Genomic DNA, 23,070 nt, shown 5'->3' on the forward strand with positions numbered 1-23,070 from the left:
TAACATGGAATGCTTATTTATATAAAATTTACGATACAAAATGCTAGGGTTTTGGACCTACTCTTGGGTCAAATTTTAGCAGTTTTACGTGTTTTGATTAAAGAAAAGTTTATTTTCGTTTCATCCTGCAATGTAGTTGTTATTTAGCTTAGGAAATATATCATACTAATGCTAGAGTTTAGGCCTACTTTTGCTTCATGTTACGTGGAATTGTAAGAGAGCCAAAATTTTAGCAGTTTAAACAAGTTTATTTTCATTTCATCAAAATATGTACTTCTTACTTAGCATAGAAAATCTACCAAACAAATGCTAGGATTTAGGCATACTTTTGAGTCAATTTTTTTGAAATTTTAAAATAGTTCAAAGTTTAGCAGTTTTACGCGTTTTTATTAATATAATTTATTTTTCCTTCATCCTACCATGTAATTCTTATTTAGCTTAGAAAATTTACATTACAAATTTTAGGGTTTACGCCTACTTTTGTGTCAAGTTTCCTAGAATTCTAAGAGAGCCGAATTTTTAGAAATTTTAAGCGTTTTTATTAAAGCAAGTTTATTTTTCTTTCGTTCTACCATGTAGTTTTTATTTAGCTTAGAAATTTACAATAGAAAAGCTAGTGTTTAACCTTTGTTTCACGGAGTACTGTGATAGTCGAAACTTTAGCAGTTTTATGCGTTTTTATCAAAGCAAGGTTGTCTAATTCTCATCCAAACATGTAGTTCTTATTTAAGAAACTTTCCGATACAAGTCCTAGGATTTACGCCTATTTTTGGGTCATTTTTCATGAAATTCTGACACAAATGAAATTTTAACAGTTTTAAGCATTTTTATTAAAGCAAGTTTGTTTTTCTACATCCTAAAATTAATGCAGTGCTTATTTAGCTTAGAAAATTTGCAATACAATTGGTAGGGGTTAGGCCTACTTCTGGGTGAAGCTTCGTGAAATTCTGTGATAGTCCATATTATAGCAGTTTTAAGCATTTTTAGTAAAGCAAGTTTGTTTTGCTTTCATCCTAACATGCAGTTTATATTTAGCTTAGAAAATTTACCATACAAATGCTAGAGTATCGGATCAAGTTTTGCCGAATTCTGAGAGAGTTGAAAGTTTAGCAGTTTTACACGTTTCTAGTAAGGCAAGTTTGTTTCCCTTTCATCCTAACATATAGTGCTTATTTAGTTTAGAAAAACATACCATCCAAATGCTATGGTTTGGGCTTACTTTTGGGTCAAGTTCTATATAATCTGAAACAATCAAAATTTTAGTTGTTTTACATGTTTTTATTGAAGCAAATTTATTTTTCTTTCGTCCTAACATATAGTTATTATTTAATTAGAAAATTTAGAATATAAATACTAGGGTTTTGGCCTACTTGGAGAGTCGAAATTTTAGCAGTTTTAAGCGTTTTAATTAAAACAAGTTTATTTTCCTTTCTTTCTACCATGTAGTTCTTATGTAGCTTAGAATATTTATAATACATTCTCTAGAGTTTAGTCCTACTTTTGGGTCAACTTTCGTGAAATTCTGGTGGAATCAAAACTTTAGCAGTTTTACATGTTTTTATTAAAGTAAGTTTATTTTCCTCTCATCCAAACATGTCGTTCTTCTTTACCATATAAATGCTAGGTTTTAGGCCTACCTTTGGGTCAAGTTACGTGGAATTCTAAGATAGTCGAAATTTTAGCAGTTTTACGTGTTTTTACTAAAACAAGTTTTATTTCCCAATCATCCTACCATATAATTTTTATTTAGTTTAGAAAATTTACCATACAAATGTTAGGGTGTAGACCTACCTTTGGTCAAATTTCGTAAAATTCTAAGACAAGATAAGTTTTAGCACTTTTACACATTTTTAATAAAGCAATTTGTTTTCATTCATCCTAAAATGTAGTGCTTATTTACTTTAGGAAATTTACTGTACAAGTGCTAGGGTTTAAGCCTACATTTCGGCCATGTTTTATTTAATCTTGACACAATCCAAATTTTGAACAATTTTAGGCGTTTCAATTAAAGCAAGTTTATTTCTCTTTCATCCTAACATATAGTGTTTATTTAGCTTAGAAAATTTACCATACAAATGCTAGGTTAGGCCTACTTTGTGCCAAGTTTGTTGGACTTCTGAGACAGTCCAAATTTTAGCAGTTTTACGCGTTTTTTGTAAAGCAAGTTTATTTTCCTTTTAGCCTAACATGTAAGTGCTTGTTTAGCTTAGGAAATTCACCAACCAAATGCTATGGTTTGGGCCTATATTTCGGTCAAGTTTTATGTAATCTTGAGATAGTCGAAATTTTGTTTGTTTTATGTGTTTTTATTAAAACAAGTTTATTTCATTTTTATCCTAACATGTAGTGCTTATTTATCTTAGAAACATTACGATACTAGTCCTAGGGTTTACGCCTACTTTTAGGTCATTTTTCATGAAATTCTGACATAGTTGAAATTTTAACAGTTTTAAAAGTTTTTACTAAAGCAAGTTTATTTTTCTTTCATCCTATCATATAGTGCTTATTTAGCTTAGAAAATTTACCACAAATGTGCTGCGGTTTAGACCTAGTTTTGGGTCAAGTTGTTGGACTTTTGAGATAGTTCAAATTTTAGCAGTTTTACACGTTTTTAGTAAAACAAATTTATTCCCTTTCATTCTAACATGTAGTGTTAATTTAGCTTAGAAAATTTACCATCCAAATGCTATGGTTTCGGCCTACTTTTCCGTCAAGTTTTATAGAATTTTGAAATAGTCAAAATTTTAGATGTTTTACACATTTTATAAAAGCAAGTTTATTTTTCTTTCATCCTAACATGTAGTTTTTATTCAGTTTAAAAAATTTATCATACAAATACTAGAATTTCGGCAAACTTTTGGGTCATGTTTCTTGAAATTTGGAGAGAGTTAAAATTTTAGCAATTTTATGTATTTTTTCTTTAATCCTAAAATGCGGTTTTTATTTAGCTTAGAAAATATACCAATACTGCTCAGTGATGATATACAAGGTTAGTTTTGCATTTGGCTTATTTTATTGTAATTTTTAATTGTTTTCTTAAAAGAACTCGAATGAAGGACTTATGCTGGTTATTTTATATGGCAAGTTTGACAAGAAGACAAAACAAAAACTTGGCATTTGGATTTGTACTATGACGGTCTGTTTTCTGTTTAAATTATTTAATGTTTTATATAGATTTATCCACATTCCTAGTTTACTTTGACTTCTTTACTTATACAGTTTTAGGCCCATTCCATGTTTTTATATTTTTGGGGTCAAACATAATTTTTATAGAATTATTTAATAACATTTTGTGTACATGATTGTTTGTTGATTATATATTGGATTTGAGATATGATTTCCTAGGAATAGATATTAAATAGTGAACAGTGGTCCTTGTTTTATTCTGTTTATGATTGTGGTTTGAAATGTGGTCCCTCTTGTTCTATTAATTAATCAACCCCCTCCCCGTGTTAATAATTCACCCCTGTAATGATGTACTGAGTGTGTTTGTATTTTTTTATTTTCCTCTATGTGCAGAGTGCTGAATTTCATGATATACACTTTTGGTATGATGGTAGATCTATAGATGATAATAAATCCAGATATGTAAGGGGCAAAGAAAGGTATTTGATGGGATATATATTGATTTTGTAAGTTTATATGAATTAAGAAACATGTATGCCCAATATGATGGTAAGAAAAGGCACAATGGACTTTTACTATAAAGTTTTAGGATTACCATTAAAATTAGGTCTAAGGCGTATTAACAATGAATGCCCTGACATTGACATATATGATTTAGAGAATCAATATAGAGGGTTAGATGTCTCTATTGAAATATATGTAGAAGAAAGTGATTGTGAGCCCATTCATGTACTAGATAAAGGGGTAATGTTTCCAATCAACATGAGGAAGAAATTATGTAGTTGCTAGATGGGGTTAATTTTTAAGATGATTTAGATTACAGTGTTCTTGTGGGTGGTGATAGGCTGGGTTTGAGCTTCAGGGTGTTAGGAAAATGATGAATTGTGAGGGGCAGGGGCAGGGTTAGGATGGAATATGATTTGTGTGTGACGGTGTTGGGAAAAGGCTGAATAATGAGGGTGAGGGTGGCAATTATGAGGGTGGTGTAGAAGGTGAAGATCAAATAGTAATGAAGGAGGGGGAGGCACATGAGCAAGTTCAAATGGAAAATTTTCAGCCTAAAAATTTCTAGATTGAATATTTTTAGACTGAAGATTTTCAAACTGAAAAATTTTAGGCTTGATAAAGGCAAAAGAAAAATGATTACGTTGAAAATCAGTCTTTATCAGAATTTGATGATTCTTCCTATAAGAACTATCAACAGCCTAATCAGGCCGCAAGTAATAGTGAAACCCCAAATTTTATTTTAGAAGACCTTGAAGTATCAAGTGATGATAATATATTCTTGAACAAGAACCCAAGTAAAAGAGATTTAATCCACAAACCGAGAAAGGTAATAAAGAAAAAAATGAAAAAACCAGAATTTCAATCTAAATTGATGAAGAAAATGAAAACTGGTTTAGTGATGAACTTGAAAACTTGCCTAATTCTAATAATGAAGATTTACAATCAAAACATGATTTTTTTTCTAAAGAATCCACAAACAGAAAGACATGTGAATTAGTTGTTGGGATGAAATTTCATAATGCAAAACATTTAGGGTGGCTTAGAGAGATTGGTGCATTAGGAAAGGGTTTAATATTGAATGCATAAATAAAAAAAAAGAAGAGAGAGAAATCAAAGGTGACTGCAAAATGCAAATTTGAGGATTGTAATTGGAGGATTCATGCCTCTCTAATAATAAAAGATGAATTTCAAATCAAATGCATACAAGGAGTGCACATATATACCAGAACATATGATAACGAATTTGCAAAAGCATCATATCTTTCCAAAAGGATGGAATCTGCAATTAGAGACCATCAAAATATTCCCCTTCAACAGTTGAAAGGATCAATTTTAAGAAATCCAATGATGAAGTGAGTAAGCAAAAAGTCCAAAAGGCTAGAAGGGAGATACTTGAAAAAATTAGAGGGAAAGATTCTGCTCAATATGAAAAACTATGGGATTATTGTGAGATATTCAGGACATTTAACTTGGCAGCATGCCGATTATTAAGATAGTTGAGGGTTTAGATCCACCAAACTTTGATAAAATGTATATATGTAAGTCATTGGGCACTTTAAAAAAAGTTTTTTAAATGGTTGCAGGCCACTCGTTGCCCTGGATGGTTGTTTCTTTAAAACCTATTACAATGGGCAGCTGCTGTTGTATTTGAATTTCAACATTGAAACTCAGATTTGAAGAGGAAATCAATTTCTCTCATTATGGCCATTATCAGGCATTGCTATTACAGAAAAATATTTGGCCGTTCATGGTTGTTTCAAATGAGAATTGAAGGCATTCATGTCTCATTTTAATTGCTACATTTAGTAGTGGGTCTTGGCCATGCCTATATATAGCCATACATTTCTCATTTGCAGACACACACAAAAATAAAACTCAAGTTTCAAGTTTATTTCTCTCATTATGGCCATTATCAGGCATTGCTGTTACAGAAAAATATTTGGCCGTTCATGGCTGTTTCAAATGAGAATTGAAGGCATTCATGTCTCATTTTAATTGCTACATTTAGTAGTGGGTCTTGGCCATGCCTATATATAGCCATACATTTCTCATTTGCAGACACACACAAAAATAAAACACAAGTTTCAAGTTTCTTGTTCTTCTCTATTTTGAAACAATCTCCCTCGGTTTCTCTTCCAATACTTTGAGAAATTTGAACTTAGTTTCGGTAACAAGCTTCTAAGTGTTTGTTCGAGGTGTTTTTTCAGTATAGTGCTAAAATCGAAAGACTGTAACCGTCTTATCCTAGGAGAAATTACGTTGAACCCGGTGCACTGCTGATAAGGGGCGTATATTTTCTTCAAGGCAAGTAGCTATTCTGCGATTCGATTAAGTTGATGACTTTAATTGGACTGAGAATTGTTACGATACAATTCTCGTTGTAAGTTTTCGATTTAAATTTCTTGTCGTAAATAGCGTTTCTGATTGCTTTATCTTACTTGTTCCAACGTGGTTTTATTGTTTTTGATTTCTAAAATCCAATTGTACTATTTCAAAACGTCGTTTTGATTACTTGTAATCAAATTATTTTACCAACAATCTTGAAGAAAATATACAGGTTTTGAAAAAAAAATCGGATTTTGTTGTTGGAACTGTTTTAGAAAACGCTATTTTTCAACTCTTTATTTAAAACGTTAGTTTTAGTTTCCTAAAATACTAAAGATGGCCGAGCCGATTTCTGTTGCAATTCCGATCACACAAAAGGTCGACTTGACCGGTTTACCGGATAAGTTTTCGGGCCAATTTTTCAAATGCTGGCAACAGCGAATGAAAATTTGGTTGACGATGAAAGGACTTTTGTCAGTGATTCAGGTGATCAGACCTGAACCTACTGATATCGATCCCAAAACTGCTGAGATAGCGCAGTGGACAGAAAGGGATCAAATAGGCAGAGGAGCGATTTTGTCAGCCCTGTCAAATATGCTCTTCGATGTCTATTGTTCCAATTCTTACACTGTTAAGTCTCTGTGGGATGAGTTGGATCGGAAATATAATACTGAAGAGCAAGGGCTCGGAAAGTATTCTGTTTCCAAGTTCATGAGGTATCAAATGATTGAGGACCGGTCTATAACTGAACAGACTCATGAGATTATCAACCTTGAGCATGCTCTGGCTGATGTTGAGATGAAACTTCCTGAGAAGTTTCTGGTAATGTCCATTGTGGACAAATTTCCCAAATCTTGGGAAAATTTTGGCATGACACTCAAGCATCAGAAAGGGACATTGTCTCTGGATGATCTTATGATTGCTATCAGCAATGAGAAAGAACATAGAAATCAAACGCACAAGATGCCTGTTGAACATCAACCAAGGGCCAATCTTATAGTGGGGAAACAGAAAGTGAATAAGATTAACACGAACTCGAAAGCCATCAATAAAAGCAAGACCTCCAAAAATAAGAAACCAAAAGCAAACAAACCATTTTGGAACTGTGGGCAGGTTGGACACTGGGCAAGCTTTGTCCTAATAAAAAGGCTAAGACTGGGCAGGCAGTTGTCAACATAGTTGTGGGAGGTTCTAGCGGTGCTAGCACCTCAGGAACAACTGATGGGTATGTATCTGTACAACCCGAACTCTTGACTATTTACGAACCATATGATTGGTGGATTGACACTGGAGCGAATGTGCACGTTTGTGCTGATAAATCTCTCTTTGTGTCTTATCAGGCCATCAATGGAAGGAGAGTAAGCATGGGGAACTCCAGTACAGCTGAAGTACTTGGGATAGGAAGCGTGGACTTGAAGTTTCCTTCAGGACGCATTCTGTCGCTAAAAAGAGTTCATCATGTACCCACTGTCAGAAGAAATATTATTAGTGGTTCTGTAATAGTTAGGGAGGGATATGAATTGGTTTTCAAGTTTAATAAAGTTGTAATTCAGCAATTTGGTATTTTTGTTGGTAAAGGCTACTTAGACGATGGCTTGTTCAAAGTTCGAGTTGATAATAATAAAATTGATATTTCTGATTCTATTATATTGAATGTTGAATCTTCTACTCTGTGGCATAGTAGGTTACGTCATTTAAATTTCAATTCGATCAAACGAATGATGAATTTGAATTTAATTCCTAGTCAAAATATTGAGCGAAATCACAAATGCCAAGTTTGTGTAGAAGCTAAACAAGTTAGGAAATCCTATTAGACAGTTGATAGGGATTCGAAAATACTTGATTTAGTTCACACTGATATTTGTGAGTTCAGTGGAGTTTTGACCAGGGACCACAAACGTTATATTGCAGTAGATACTGTTATGTGTTTCTCATGAAAAATAAGGATGAAGCCTTAGACAAATTTATTTTGTTTAAAAATGAAGCAGAAACCCAAACTGGTAAGAAACTTAAAAGACTAAGGTCCGATAGAGGAGGAGAGTATGAGTCGAGTAAGTTCAATGAATATTGTCAAACTTTTGGCATTATTCATGAAGAGACTCCCCCTTATTCCCCTTCGTCTAATGGAATGGCTGAACGAAAGAATAGAACATTCAAAGACATAATTAACAGTCTCCTACTAACCTCCGGGTTACCAAAGTATTTGTGGGGCGAGGCTTTGAATACGGCTTACCATATTCTGAATAGAGTCCCTCTGAAACACAATACGAGTACTCCTTTTGAGTTGTGGAAAGGTAGGAAACCAAGTCTCAAATACTTTCGAGTGTGGGGGTGCCTAGCAAAAGTGCTGATCCCGGAACACAAACGAAAGAAATTGGGTCCTAAGACTGTTGATGCCATGTTCTTGGGCTATGTGGAGACAAGTTATGCCTTAAGATTTCTGGTTATTAAATCAGAAATTCCTGGCATTGAGGTCAACACAGTAGTCGATGTATTCCTAGAAGATGTATTTCCTTTAAAAACAAGAATACCTTCAAATGTTTCGCTTGATGATTCACTTGCCTCCTCATCTATTCCTAAACATGTGGAAAAGATGTCAAATGTGGGGGTTAGTCCTAGTAGTTCTAATCAGACTCATGAGGAGTCAGATGAACCTAGACGGAGTAAGAGAGCTAGGATCGTCAAGGATTTTGGAAGTGACTTTGTCACTTACAACATCGAGGATGATCCAATAACTTTCAAAGATGCTATGGCTTCTTCAGAAGCCAAGCAGTGGAAAGAAGCTGTCAAAAGTGAGATGGACTCTATTGTTTCCAATGGAACGTGGGTGCTAGTCGGTCTCCTTCGAGGTGTACTACTATTGGGTGTAAGTGGATTTTTAAAAGAAAACTGAAACCTGATGGGACCATAGATAAGTTTAAAGCCAGATTGGTGGCTAAAGGGTTTAAACAAAAGGAGGGAATAGACTATTTCGATACCTATTCTCCGGTAGCTCGATTGACTACAATCCGAGTGCTTATAGCACTTGCTTCGGTGTATAATCTCCCGATTCACCAGATGGATGTGAAAATAGCCTTCTCGTATGGTGAACTCGAGGAACAAATTTACATGGATCAGCCTGAGGGGTTTGTAGCTCATGGTAACGAGCACAAAGTTTGTAAACTTGTTAAGTCTCTATATGGACTTAAACAAGCACCCAAACAGTGGCATGAAAAGTTTGATAAAACTATTCTTGCATTTGGCTTCACTGTAAATGAGAATGATAAATGTATATACTACAAGGTTAAAGGAGATAAAAAGATAATTCCGTGCCTGTATGTGGATGATATTCTGTTAATAGGATCATGCCTAGATATTATTACCGAAACCAAGTCATTTTTGAAAAATAAGTTTGAAATGAAGGATATGGGTGAGGCTAATGTGATTCTTGGCATCAAGTTGACTCGGTCAACTGATGGGATAGCCATTTCTCAATCTCATTATGTTGAGAAGATAATTGAGAAATTTGGTTATCAAAACAGTAGAATTGTTAAAACACCATCATTATGTTTGGTTTTGTTTTTAACTTGTTTTGGTGTGATTTGTGGAGATAGAGAGAGAAAAATAGAGATAAATAAGTGTAAGTTAGAGATAGTGTATATGTTTGGATTTGTTTTTAGAGATAATATAAAATAAGTATTGTATGTTTGATGTTGGTTAGTAGGAGACAGGAAGTACTATTCATTGTCAAATCATGTCTCTTTTATATATATTTATATATATATATATGTATGTATGAATATATATATAATTTATTTAGTTGTGTGTGGATTAAAATAAATAGTATTTTCTAATTATATTTATACGAAAATGAAAATATAAAATTCACATAAATACACTTTTATAAATAATTAAATGCACTCTAGTAATCCATTAATAATATTTTTGTTAAACGTTCTATACGAGGTGAAAAATTTAAATACATTATTGAAATAATGTATTATATGAATTAATCGTGTAGAATTGACATATTATTTTATTTTTTTTAAAATTTTCTAATTATTTCAATGATGTAGAAAAATATTACGTACAAAATATTAAGTGATTGAAATAAATATATTTGTATTTAAAAATCAAATACAAATGTTTAACATGTAAATCAACCCTCCAATGCAACCTTCATTTTTTATAATTTTGAAGATCCACATAATCCAGTATTAACTAATTAAAATTTATAACTACATATTGCAATGGTTCGGAAAATATATTTTGAATTAATACGGAGTAGTGTTCAATTAAACTACGATAATCAGTTCACATCAGTCATTGAATGATAAAAGACGCACACAATCATATTCCCGTTAACTTCATAATTAACATATGACAACAAGTGACTGGTTCACATATTAAACAACAATACCACTAATACTTAAGGACCGTCACGTCGCCGTGGTGGAATTTCTTGTGGTCGCCGTGAGCGTGCTGTACTGTCTCCCTCACTATGCGAATGGCATCCACGGTCGGATTGTACGCCAAAGCGACGAATGTAATCTATCCATGATCCAATCCCGCCAACTCCAGAACCCATGTCCAGACTTCGACGTGGCGCTAATGAAATATTGCGCGCCAATCGTGGGCCACCATCCCCACGAGCTACCTGTTCCACTACATCCCAACTGGCAATATGGGTATGCGTTTGGTTCGTTGCTGCAGTGGATCCCGAGATGATAATGGGGGCATCTTCGCCACCTCTCACAAAACTACGCAGTGCATTACTACTCTGGCTATGCCCCCCATCACTATGCACCTCTGTTGGACCAAGCGGCAGTCTAATTGGGCCCCATATCTCGAGCATGCTGAGGTAATGAGGCTCTGGGTACTGGTAGTATCATCTAGCCAACGGGTATATCTACAACAGGTTCATATTGACAATCGATTATTGAAAAATAATTATTAATTTGAAAATGGCAGTTGTTAGGTTGCAATTATTGAATATGGCAGTTGTCATATTCCGTGTCATATGTGGTCGTAGCTCGTCAGGAAAATCCATACAAAATATTTCAACGTCATAATAAATCCCTGGTATTTGAGTGATTTCGTGGAACTGACGAAAACGCTCCTTCAATTCATAAAATTTCAGACGGACCTGATCTCGTGTGTAATGATACCCAAAGTGCCGTCGTAATGCACGAACCCACTGAGACATGTGTGCCTCCGCACGATGATCATCTCTTATGGGGACCCGAGTGTTGTCGTCAACGATCATCCACATTAAGCGCTGCTCAATGTTTAATGTCCAATGCTCCTCCTATGGAAAGCCAGCCCGCTCCAAGTATTTGCGATATGCCATGCCTGCAAAATAGATACTCATACCATTGTGAAAAGAATGTTAACAAGAATAATTATGTAAGCAATGTCGTTGGTTTGGTTTATGCTCAGGTTTCAAACATCTAATCTAAGAGTATAAAATATAAAACATGTATACATCGAGTTGATATCATAATTAAATTCTTACGAACATCTAAACTATATGTCGAACATATTTAAAGGTAGTACACTGGGCTGAATGTAACTGCTCTAACCAATTTGTACTCATAATCCTCATTTGTTACTTGTTACACGCTAGTCAAAAGTTGCACATTAACATTACATCCGGATGTAATTACTTTATGTATATCAATGCCTACGTTTGATTATAAGATGCCCACATCTGTATCGCTATGTTGTCGCGGAATATGCGTTGTGCTTCTAATTCAGTCATGGTAGGATGTCCTCTACGGTAAAATGCATCCATATCAGGAGGAATTTCATCTTCTAGTTCGTTGAAAATGATGTCATCATGACTGAACCTACGGATGAAGTTGTGAAGTGTACAACATGCGATAACTAAATCCACTTGGTGCTAAAGAAGGTAACTCGGCATCCCCCACTGCAATAGTGGAAACCGCTTCTTCAGTGCTCCAAAACAACGCTCAATTACATTTCGCAAACGAGAATGGGCATGGTTAAATAGGTCCTGTGGGGTATGGTATCGGCGACCATGACCCCTATACTCGGCTAGGTGGTATCTAGTACCTCGGTAAGGCGCAAGAAAACATTGGTAGTTTGTAAATCCAGCATCCACTAGATAATACTTGCCTGCAGTACTTCATAAAGCAACATCAAAATTGATAATATAAGAATTGCTAGTCCCCATTTGAATGGTGTACAATGGAATTGTGTTAACTAGTTTACTCACCATTTGGAGGAAAAGGGAAAGTTGGGTCCTGTGATATAGCATGGTTCAAGACACGGGCATCAGCCGCACTCCCTTCCCACCCAGCATATACGTACGTAAAATTCATATCGAAGTCACAGATAGCCGAAATGTTCTGTGCTAGTCGCCCTTTACGAGATCGATATCGATTTTGATCTATCTGCGGGACCCATGCAGGCACCAAAGTACCGTCCATCGCTCCGACACAATCCTATGGTTCATTGAAAAAAATATTAAAGTGCGAATGGAGAATAGTTTTATGGATTAATTGCTAAGTAAATAGTCAACAATGCAAGACGGACTCTAATAGACCCATGATGATACAACTTGTACCTTAAAGTATGGGTAGAAATCTGGATTGCTAGCCACCCTTGGATGAGTGTCTGTAAAATTGGGGCGAGTGATTAGTTCGGGTGCCATAGCGCACAATGCAGAAAGCACCCGATGGAATCTACGGTGAATAGTCTCAAGTGAGTATTGGAATCGCTCCATATTGTCGCGTTGTCGTTTATGCATGCCGACCGTCTGCATGAAGAGTGCAACCTCCTCAATAGAGCTAACTCTCGAGGTCTGACCATGAGGCAGCAATCCCCTAGATGTTAACGCATCAACTAATGCATAGAAGCATGCTTTTGTCATGCGAATATTGTGGTAAAACCTGCCAGTGTGTGGGGTTGTCATTATCTCGGTTACCCATTCTTCGCCTTGCAATGCACTAGTGTTACGAGGCACAGTCTCTCTAAACAACTCCGGGCATATCAAATCTTTAAAAGCATAAAACTCTTCAGGGACAGTAGATTCGTTGCTTCCTGGAGTCCCGGGTGTCCCCAGGCTGTCACCGGAGGTATGTGTGTACTCAGCAGCTCTATCACTCGTACTCGCCATGGTTCTGCATTTGAATGTTTAAAAATAAAGACAATATGCGATCTCAAGTTGAGATAATAAACATCAACAATCATAATAAACTAACGAATAATTAAAGTAACAGAGTATGGATGTTCAGCCCCATGGAGATTGCGACAACACACCAATTAAGGACAACAAAAACACAAATACCTATTTAACCCATGACCGTCCGAAATGACAAGCATGAGTTACTTTCCCAATGAGTACAACCAACGCAATTTGTTCTCATCATCTAAACGGAGGAAGATCGTTCGAGTGCTATGACTATGAAAACGCTCTAATGCTGTGGTGAAGATTTTGTCAGGCAAATCCTTAAATTTTGTCAACTCATCTACGCAACGCTCGATAGCCTCCGTAGCTTTTTGGCCGGTTCTGTCAATCTTTCCCTGCAGTGACTCTTGCAACTTGTCCAGTGTCTCGCACTTTGTTGTGCAATTTGCTCATCCCGCGCCTTGTTGTGCGCTTGCTACTAGATGGTGATGTAAAGCTTTGTGCCCCCGGAGTAGGAAAATGTCCATCAGGTGTCGGCATCGGCTGTGTGTCGGAGAATGTTGTATCTTCATAGTCCTCCCGTGAACGACGACTGCCTGAATTCTCACCCGTCATATGATGATCGTCACCGATAGATACAGTTTGGGCTGTTCGGGTTGGTTGTGCGGAGGACCGTGCAATGCCTCCTGTTGCGGTGTTCCTTGCGAACATTTGGGTGCACAGGTCAAAGTGCGGTATTCCATATTCAACTAATTTTTTGTACTCGGAATTTTTCTACATTAGGCAGTTATTAGGCAATTTATGTACGTCGCAAACGTGGAATGTTTCTTTACAAGAGGTCAAACAAGATGTTAGGTGGGGTACGCATTATATGTAAATTTAAGATAGAAAAAGTTAATACCCGACAGAGCTCCTCCAAACGTCCAAACTCATCTGTAACAGTGTTCCGATCATAGTCCCAGCCCCACCCAGTTCCCCTGTTCACAAGGTCATTCAACAGGCGCCATGCACGACGCATCCTGTTCAGCTTACCCTTGAGTTGTTCCGGGGTAAACACATAGCTTGGGCTGAATGCCGAATTCATCCTATCGGTTATTCGAGCCCAGACAGAGGGTGAAAAAGTTGATGATTACAGGCGGTGGCTTACAAACTCTTCGTGCATAAATTCGATGAAAATTCGTTCCATATATTGGGTCCAATGAATTTTCTCTGCGCGAGACGTATGCGAAAAACCAATATCGTCCGACCGATGCATCTTTGCAACGAGGCGAAAAAAATAATATTTTTTTTATTTTAATCATATTGAATCAAATTGTTATTCCTAACAATTTTAAGGTTGTAGAATCATATTAATTCAAATTTGTTATCTAATTCATGATATCAGAATTTGTTTTATATGCTCATTTTCTTAAAATTCAGTCATGATAACTCTATGTAAATAGTTTTAATATTTAATCAGGAAATAGAAAATAACACTTAACAATTTTACTAGACAAAATATATTAATATGAATTTTGAATTGATCTCACATAAATATGCTTTACTTAAATAATTGATCACATTTTGATAAAAAATCATCCTTCAGACAATGATTTCTACCAATTCATTGAGCAAGAAGGTACTTGTCCATTTTATAAATGTTTAAAACATCATATAAGATAACTTTAAGTATATGATATATATATATATTTTTTTTTTAAAAGAAGTCCTTAAAAAGATATGCAATAATATTTGTTTATATCATTTAACACAAACAATTTAAGAATTTAGTTTTAAAATAAATTTTCATTATTATAAGCTTTAAAAAATAATTTATAAGAATTTTTAAATATAATTAGTCACAATCTCTAAATTTTACTAGCTATGAAAACTTAAATTGTCAAATTACCATTTAACAATTGACTTTCATATTAAAAATGAGGAGGTTAATAAGTGTTAGTAATTAATTAGCAAATAAGACTGAGCATGCGATTTGTACTTGTACTAAAAGAGATTGTCCCCAACGCGTGGGCCGGCCTTGTTCTCTACATTCCGGATCCTCCAACTAAAATAAATAATATTGACTTAATCTTCTCCTTAACAAAAAAGAAATTCAAAAAGGAAAAACCCAATTACTAGATACATGTGTATATTATTTGTTCAAAAATTGGTCTATTTAAAAATTATAAATTAAGAATTATACGATCTTGAACAATTTATTCATGGTCAATATGGTTTTAGAGCCACATGATTTGATTTTCTCAACATTTTGATTATGGGATTAGACTCAGGTATATGACCAAGCAGCAATGGTATAGGATTATTGCCAAAATGGGTAACTGTTTGCCAAACCTAACCTGGATTTAGGAGAAAAGGGCTATCCACAGTGAAGTTAATGGGTGAATATCAGACATCATTTACACACTATGACATAAAAAAATACAATCTGCAAATCCATTCTCCTATCTCCCTAACTTTCATTCTTGCAAGCATAGGTCAATTGATTGAAAATGAAACAAATCAAGAAAAGTTAAATGCAATAATGGGAGAGGCAAAATAGAAGATATTAAAGCAACAAATCGAGGGCTAAAAAACGTGCAGATGGCCAGATAATACGGAGAGTTTCAAAAGGAATGGCAGCTAATGTGAACTATAGAACTTGATAACAAAACTTTAAGAAGAATCAGCAGAAGTAACTACACAGCACAATCCACATCCCATCACCACTCTCATAACGGAACCAAAAAAGACATATTGGCTACACATATTTATGAATTAACCCAACATAGACAAAATCCACAAATCATTTGAAGGCAAAATAACATCATATTTACAACAAAAGCATGCTTTATCAATTCTAAAACATAAACTCCTCTACAACTTAGACTAAGTCTAACCAAATTGCAAACTAAGCCATATCGTAGAGGCAAATTACATCTCAATATTATAAACCCGATTGAATCCATACACATACAACAAAGATCCACAAAGCAAAAATTCATATACATACCTTAATCACAAAAAGTCGTTAAGGACAATGTTAGATGGATGACAAAACTTCACCAACAACGAAAATCTCTAATGAAATAAGCGTGTAAACAATTGCGATGCAATGCTTTACTCCAAGCAAAGTAATCAAATTGACTATCTCGTATAATGTTTGCGAATGAGAAGAAAGAAAGAAAGTGCAAAAGTCATCTAAAGTTATATTAATATATAGAGGAAGGAGTACACTCTCCACCATTATTGTTTCACGGACGAAACAGTGAAACATTTTGAAAGTATCAAAGTATTCATAAATGTACAGTATACGAGCACTGTTGTAGTCACAACATCTGACAGTATTGTAAATATATACAAAAGAAAAGCTGATAATATGTCCATAAAAAATCAGAAAAGAACCAAAAGCGCACATGCTCGGTTGCAGCAATAATATTGGTGATACAGTTGATTCAATAATTCAATTCAAGACATTTCAATAAATTAGACAAAAAAAAAAAACCGAATCTAGTCGAAAATACATAGAAAATCAGCCAACCTTTGTGAAATCACCATCAATTGCGAAGAACCGTGGCGGTGCAATGTTCAGCGCTTCAGTGAAGAAGCTCAATCTCGCCGTACAATTGTAGAAACTCGATGGATGAAGGTCCGTTGGCCTCGACGGACGATGGGCAAACGAATGGTGGTGGTTCGCTGGCGTAAGGCGTTCAAACAACGGCAAATTGAAGCTTGGATGTAGAAGATGGTGCAATATACTACACATTGAAAAGGTGGATGAAAATTGAATCGAAAAATACCGAAATGTTCGCCTTGAGGAAGAGAGTTGATGGGTATACATCTCGGCCAGTGGGTCATCGAAACGGTGACGATGGCTGCGAAAACAGAGATGGAGAGAAGACGTTCTTTTGCCGAATTGAATATCGAAATGAAGACGTTCTGTAATTTAGTTGCAGAAATTAGAGTGAGCCATAGTTATACAAACTTATATAGTATATAATTAAATTAAGATAAACTAATCAAATTGGGAGTAAATTCCCTTTAATTAACACTAATAATAATTCAACAGAAAATTTAATAAAAAACACACAAATAGATTCAATAATTTTATAAAATAAATACAATTTATAATCATAAGATATAAAACATAATTAATTTTCTATAATTTATAAAAAGAATAAATTAAAATCTTCACATTTTAAAAAAAGACTATTGATAAATAAAAATATAAACTAATATACCCACCAACCCCTCTCCTCAAAATCCCCCCCCCCCCGCACCTTTCTTTCTCCTCCCACCAATTTCAATTCTTCAAATTGCAGATACACTTGTACATCATCTCTGAACAAAATGCATTTACAAGAGGAACTATATGCTCAGGAACACCGTTTATCATCAGAAAACTAAAGGGGCTAAATATCATATACGATTCAGCAAACCCATTTGATCTTTTTGCTTCAAAAATCATCAGAGCCGCACACATCGATGCAGATTAAGGTTTAGGGTTCCAGGAAAAAGCAGAAGCGTATAAGGGTGTCATACCTCTGGATCTTTTTGCTTCTAGCTATCACCGGATGTGTTCTACGGCTGCTTGCTTAGATTCACCAGCGAAAAAGTTAGAAAATCTGGTGGCCCATCCCTCAAAACCAGACTCGCTTGGGGAAGGAAAGGGGACAATGATGAGATGGGTGTGATGGCTGCATAGTTGGAGGTTAGATGGAGAAGAAAGAAATGCCAAGTAATGTCAGAGAAATGTGAACAGTCATAAAGTTGTTCTGTAACAGTGTAAAATACTCAAAAACAATTTAAAATATAAGACCCAAACATTGTATCAATTTTGGAAATAGGTGGAAAACGAATCCAAACATAGCCCATAAGATCCTTCTGTAGCTTTATTAAAAAATGCTAAGGTATTCTCAAATTATTGGGAGCTTACAGTATCTGGCAAATGGCACGAGACCAGATATCTCCTTTTCTGCCTCTAAGCTGGCTAAATACACTAGTTGTCCTGACAAAACTCATTGGGGTGCTTTGGATAGAGTACTTAGGTACTTAAAGGGCTCGGTGTCACTGGCCATACATTATGGCAAATTCCCTGCTGTTCTTGAGGGATATAGTGATGCTAGTTGGATAGCCAAAAACTCCGGGAGTAATGGGTGCTCAAGATATGTTTTTACCTTAGGTGGGGGCGTAGTCTCCTTGAAGTCTGCAAAACAGACTTTGATAACCCGGTCTACGTTTGAAGCCGAGTTATGTGCGTTAGATACGACTGGTACCGAGGCAGAATGGCTATTTGGGTTGTTATCACAACTTCCCATTGTAAGTCAGCCTCTTCCACCGATTGCTGTACATTGTGATAGCCAAATCACAATAGCAAAGGTAAGTAGTCGTAAATACAATCAAAAGACCAAACAACACATCCAAGTTAGACTGAAGTCTATAAGGGCATTAGTGTCAGACAGAATAATGGGCATTGACTTTGTGGGAACAATGGACAATGTGGCTGATCCTTTGACGAAAGGATTGAATCTGTCACAAGTTCATAAGTCCAGATTGGGGATGGGACTGAAAACCCATGAGTGATATATCTACGATGGCAACCCAACCTTTTGAGTGGAGATCCCACAAAGAAGGTTCAATATGGTATCAACAAGTCGTAAGGGTATGTCAGAGCACCAAATAGACTGATACTTTGTATCTGGAGCCTGTCCCCTGAAATTCTGAAAGGTGCTGCTACTGCAAGTATAGTAAGAGTTTATCTCTGAATGGGGTCAAGTTTTAAAAGACGAGATGCTAGCAGTGCATCCCTGGAGACGCCCAACTAAGTGAATGTCGTTGTTTGGCCGCAACTAAGGAATTGGGTTATTCCTGAAAGCATTCATGAACAGGATCAGGACACATGGCCTAAGTGTCAACCCTAAAGATCAACACAAAGCTGGTGGCTTATTGTTACTGACAGACGTTGTCACACTCACAGGCTTAAATTCAAGGCTTAGTTCCATTTGACCTAGTGATAACTGGCGTCAGATAACTTAGACAGTGGTTCAAACCGGGAGGTACCATTGTTGAAAGCAAGTCATGAAAACTTGAGTTTAAATCTATGTGTTTGTGGGGGATTGTTGTATTTGAATTTCAAAGTTGAAACTCACAGATTTGAAGAGGAAATCAATTTCTCTCATTATGGCCATTATCAGGCATTGCTGTTACAGAAAAATATTTGGCCGTTCATGGCTGTTTCAAATGAGAATTGAAGGCATTCATGTCTCGTTTTAATTGCTACATTTAGTAGTGGGTCTTGGCCATGCCTATATATAGCCATACATTTCTCATTTGCAGACACACACAAAAATAAAACACAAGTTTCAAGTTTCTTGTTCTTCTCTATTTTGAAACAATCTCCCTCGGTTTCTCTTTCAATACTTTGAGAAATTTGAATTTAGTTTCGGTAACAAGCTTTTGAGTGTTCGTTCGAGGTGTTTTTTCGGTATAGTGCTAAAACCGAAAGACTGTAACCGTCTTATCCTGGGAGAAATTACGTTGAACCCGGTGCACTGCTGATACGGGGCGTATATTTTCTTTAAGGCAAGCAGCTATTCTGCGATTCAGTTAAGTTGATGACTTTAATTGGACTGAGAATTGTTACGATACAATTCTCGTTGTAAGTTTTCGATTTAAATTTCTTGTCGTAAATAGCGTTTCTGATTGCTTTATCTTACTTGTTCCAACGTGGTTTTATTGCTTTTGATTTCTAAAATCCGATTGTACTATTTCAAAACGTCGTTTTGATTACTTGTAATCAAATTATTTTACCAACAGTTGCTAGTTGCTGTGGGAAGGAATGAGAATGACAACATGTTTCCCATTACCATAGTTGTAGTTCAGATAGAAAACAGAAAAAATTGGACTTCGTTTTTGGGGGAATTGCTAGGTGATATAGGAGGTGTGGGGACTTCAATGTGATCTTTCATTTTTTATAGACAAAAAGGCCTCAATGAGTCCTTAAAAGATCTTGTGCCAATTCTGAACATAAATTTTGCCTTAGGCATATGTATGCGAATTTCACAATAATGGAGTAAATTGAGAAAAACTTGAGAAATGCGCGTTCAAGGAAATGGGAAAAAATTGTTCAGGAAGAGAGTAATGGAGTAGTCCTTAAAATGAGAGAAAGAAGGGCAAAAATGTTAAAAAAATACACTTTTTGCAGCCATTTTTGCAGTTAATGTGCATATAGATTCTAGGCACAGGGATTTTCTTTTATTATTTATTCGTAACACAGGAGGTGTAATTGATACTTTAATTTTCAAAGAGTTTTGTGAACATTTATATTATGGGGGGGGGGGGTCCTTTGAATTTGTTCTCCTTAAATAAATGTAATATCAAGATAAGAAAGGAGTACATATATATGAAATATTAATCATTTATTTACTTTACTGTCACCAAATAATTATTCAACTTAAATGGTCAATCAACCATACACTTTAGATAGACTATTAGTAGCACAATACATAGACTTCATACATCAAAATAATATGGATAGAACATTGTGCATATACAGATCGTGCTAACCATTTACTTACATATCGCATCATCGATGGTCTTAATTTATTGTGGGAGTCTTTCTCAATTGCTCCAACTCCTGATAATATTTTAAGCATCGATTTATTTTTAAAATTCATATTATTAGTAAATAAGAACAAAATTTAAATACTTATGTAACAATTTTAATTACCCATTTTCTAAACAGATTTGACAACATCTCTATCCCAAACTTACAATTCTTCCCCGGACCAAACTCAAGTTATATAGATACTATTTTTACTCTAAATATTCTCCTATGTACCTTGTTTTATTTCAAGCGAAAATCTTATGAATTGGTTCCATATGTAATAAGTTATTCAAACTTTAATACAACCTAGTCTACACTGCATCAGTTTCACGGACACTACTTCAAAATTCACCCAAAGTTCATATAATATTTGAAAAATTATAAAAATTGACAAGCTATAATCCTTCGTGTGTCTAGTTTCATTTTCCTTAATAACCATGAACATCTACCCTTTGTATCTCAAGTTTTATGGTTATTAGTACACATAGTCTGGGTTACCGCCATTCGAGAAAAACATAATTCCTTCGATATTTACCCATTTAAACGAAGCATTCAACTTCTTCTCAAAACTAAAAAGCTTCAATAGACATTCTAAAGTATTTATTTATTCAAGAATCACAAAACGTAGACCGGTGTAAATTAAAATAATCTTAAAATATAGAGGTTGACCGGACAGACCCAATTCAAACATTATAACTTTTTGTGCCGCTCTGACGAATGGCTCAATCTCCACTCTGAGTTCTTGGAATATTCTCGAACTCAAGGAATTTTGTATAAAACTTTGGTCGTCTGCTCTTTCTCCACTCTTAGTTCTCTATGTATGTCTGTGCTTGAAGGACTCCTTTATATAGGAGCGAAAGAGTTATGATGTACTTGAATACTTTTAGTATTTTTCCTTTATAATTTAAAGAAATAAATATACCAGATATTTGCATGACATAATTGGTCATTTTTACATGACCTCTTTAATATTTGTATTTTTCTAAAGAGATAAGTATCAAATTATTTGTCTTGATTTGATTGAAACGTAAATGCAATAGTTTCACGTGCCGCCGTTTGATTGGCTCTAGTTTGAACACAAAGCATAATTTGATTGGCCGAAATACTTTAACTTTGACATTTGTTGATTATTGATTTGATGAAAAATATATATATTAAAATATCAATGAATATAACTACTTACACTTAAATTTAATTTAATAAATTTTTAAATATAAATAAAAAAATATAACTAATAATTAATATATTATTTTCTACCTACAAAGGGTTTTGACAAACTAAATTTTCCCTAGATGAAAACTCGGTAGAATAGAATCTATGCTTCACTAAGCAGATTGGGCCCAAAAGGCACATCAAGCCCACCACCCACTATTCCAATTGGGCTTTTTATAGTGTCCAAAAGAAATTCCTCATCCTCATTTAGACAAAAAAAAAAAAAATTGAATTACCACAAAAATTAAATGTTATTTGTTTCTTAGTTATATTTTATTTTGTAGATTTGTTTTATATAATTTGAATCTAAATTATTTTTTTTATCATAGTAAAAATAATTCTGACAATTTACCATCACCAGTAATTGTAAGTAGTACAACTAACAAAAAAACACAGCAAAAAATACCCTTTTGACCCATTCTTTTCGACTTAGTTATCGAAGTAATAACTTACATTTAAGACAATCTTGTCTTTAAATGGGTCCATTTAATTCAGTACGTGATAATTTAAAGAAAGTATTTATGTCTTGTGTTGATTCACTTATGAAGAAAGTTAAGAGATCCTTTAGGTTAGGTGGAGATGTAATAGGCAAAGATGGATCTACTCGTTCCTCACTTGTGATATTGCAAATGAGTAAATTACCTCCTATGAAAAAATAATAGTAATTTATTTTCCTATATTTTTTAAAATGCAGTAATTTATCCCTTATGTGTCTTAAAATGAACTGCTGCGTTTAAAAAACACAAGACTAAATAGTTAACTTTTCTTTATAAAAAAATAATTTTTTTATTTATAATATCATGAAAATAAATTACATTAAATCCTTATATTTTTATCTGACATCCAACCACGTATTAAAAAATTTCATGTAAATCGGACTATCTCATTTTTTTCTCGTTTAGATGCGACAAAAACACAAACCGTCACAGCCAAATGTTTGTGCCCCATTGGTGTAATTTTTGTCGTGTGGTAAAACATTAGGTATATCACTTGTCATTTCATCACGAGTTGAAGATACGCTAACCAAACAGATCAACATGTACCTAATGTCACAATTCAATAATTCGGCTACAAAATTTTACCTATACCAAGTTTTATGTTCGGAATTTGGATGTGTCTGTTGAGCACTGTAAAAAACGACTTTTTAGGGACGAAATTTTTGATAAAATTTCATTGTTAATAAGAA

At 34.7% G+C, this 23,070-nt stretch overlaps 2 protein-coding genes across 2 annotated transcripts; one reads left to right on the forward strand and one right to left on the reverse strand.

Moving 5' to 3' along the window:
- Positions 1–11,620: 11,620 nt before the first annotated feature.
- On the reverse strand, positions 11,621–13,078 carry LOC148787251 (uncharacterized). Its single transcript, XM_088883551.1, has 4 exons — positions 12,527–13,078; positions 12,176–12,404; positions 11,883–12,075; positions 11,621–11,786 (listed from the first exon to the last, which is right to left on the reverse strand). Exons 1-4 carry the CDS (start codon positions 13,076–13,078, stop codon positions 11,621–11,623), a joined length of 1,140 nt encoding a protein of 379 aa, XP_088739677.1.
- Positions 13,079–17,968: 4,890 nt separating this feature from the next.
- LOC148787252 (secreted RxLR effector protein 161-like) lies at positions 17,969–18,649 on the forward strand. The gene has a single exon (XM_088883552.1). It carries the CDS (start codon positions 17,969–17,971, stop codon positions 18,647–18,649), a length of 681 nt encoding a protein of 226 aa, XP_088739678.1.
- Positions 18,650–23,070: the final 4,421 nt, after the last annotated feature.

Source organism: Sesamum indicum, linkage group LG8 (assembly GCF_026168435.1).
Source record: "Sesamum indicum cultivar Baizhima isolate 11 linkage group LG8, ASM2616843v1, whole genome shotgun sequence".
NCBI lineage: Eukaryota > Viridiplantae > Streptophyta > Magnoliopsida > Lamiales > Pedaliaceae > Sesamum > Sesamum indicum.

Coding starts and splice junctions, on each gene's coding strand:
- LOC148787252 (XM_088883552.1), top strand. CDS start 17,969: ATGCTAAGGTATTCTCAAATTATTGGGAGCTTACAGTATCTGGCAAAT.
- LOC148787251 (XM_088883551.1), bottom strand. CDS start 13,078: ATGGCGAGTACGAGTGATAGAGCTGCTGAGTACACACATACCTCCGGT. Junction 12,405..12,526: donor ATTTCTACCCATACTTTAAG/GTACAAGTTGTA, acceptor AATGAACCATAG/GATTGTGTCGGAGCGATGGA. Junction 12,076..12,175: donor TTTCCCTTTTCCTCCAAATG/GTGAGTAAACTA, acceptor GAAGTACTGCAG/GCAAGTATTATCTAGTGGAT.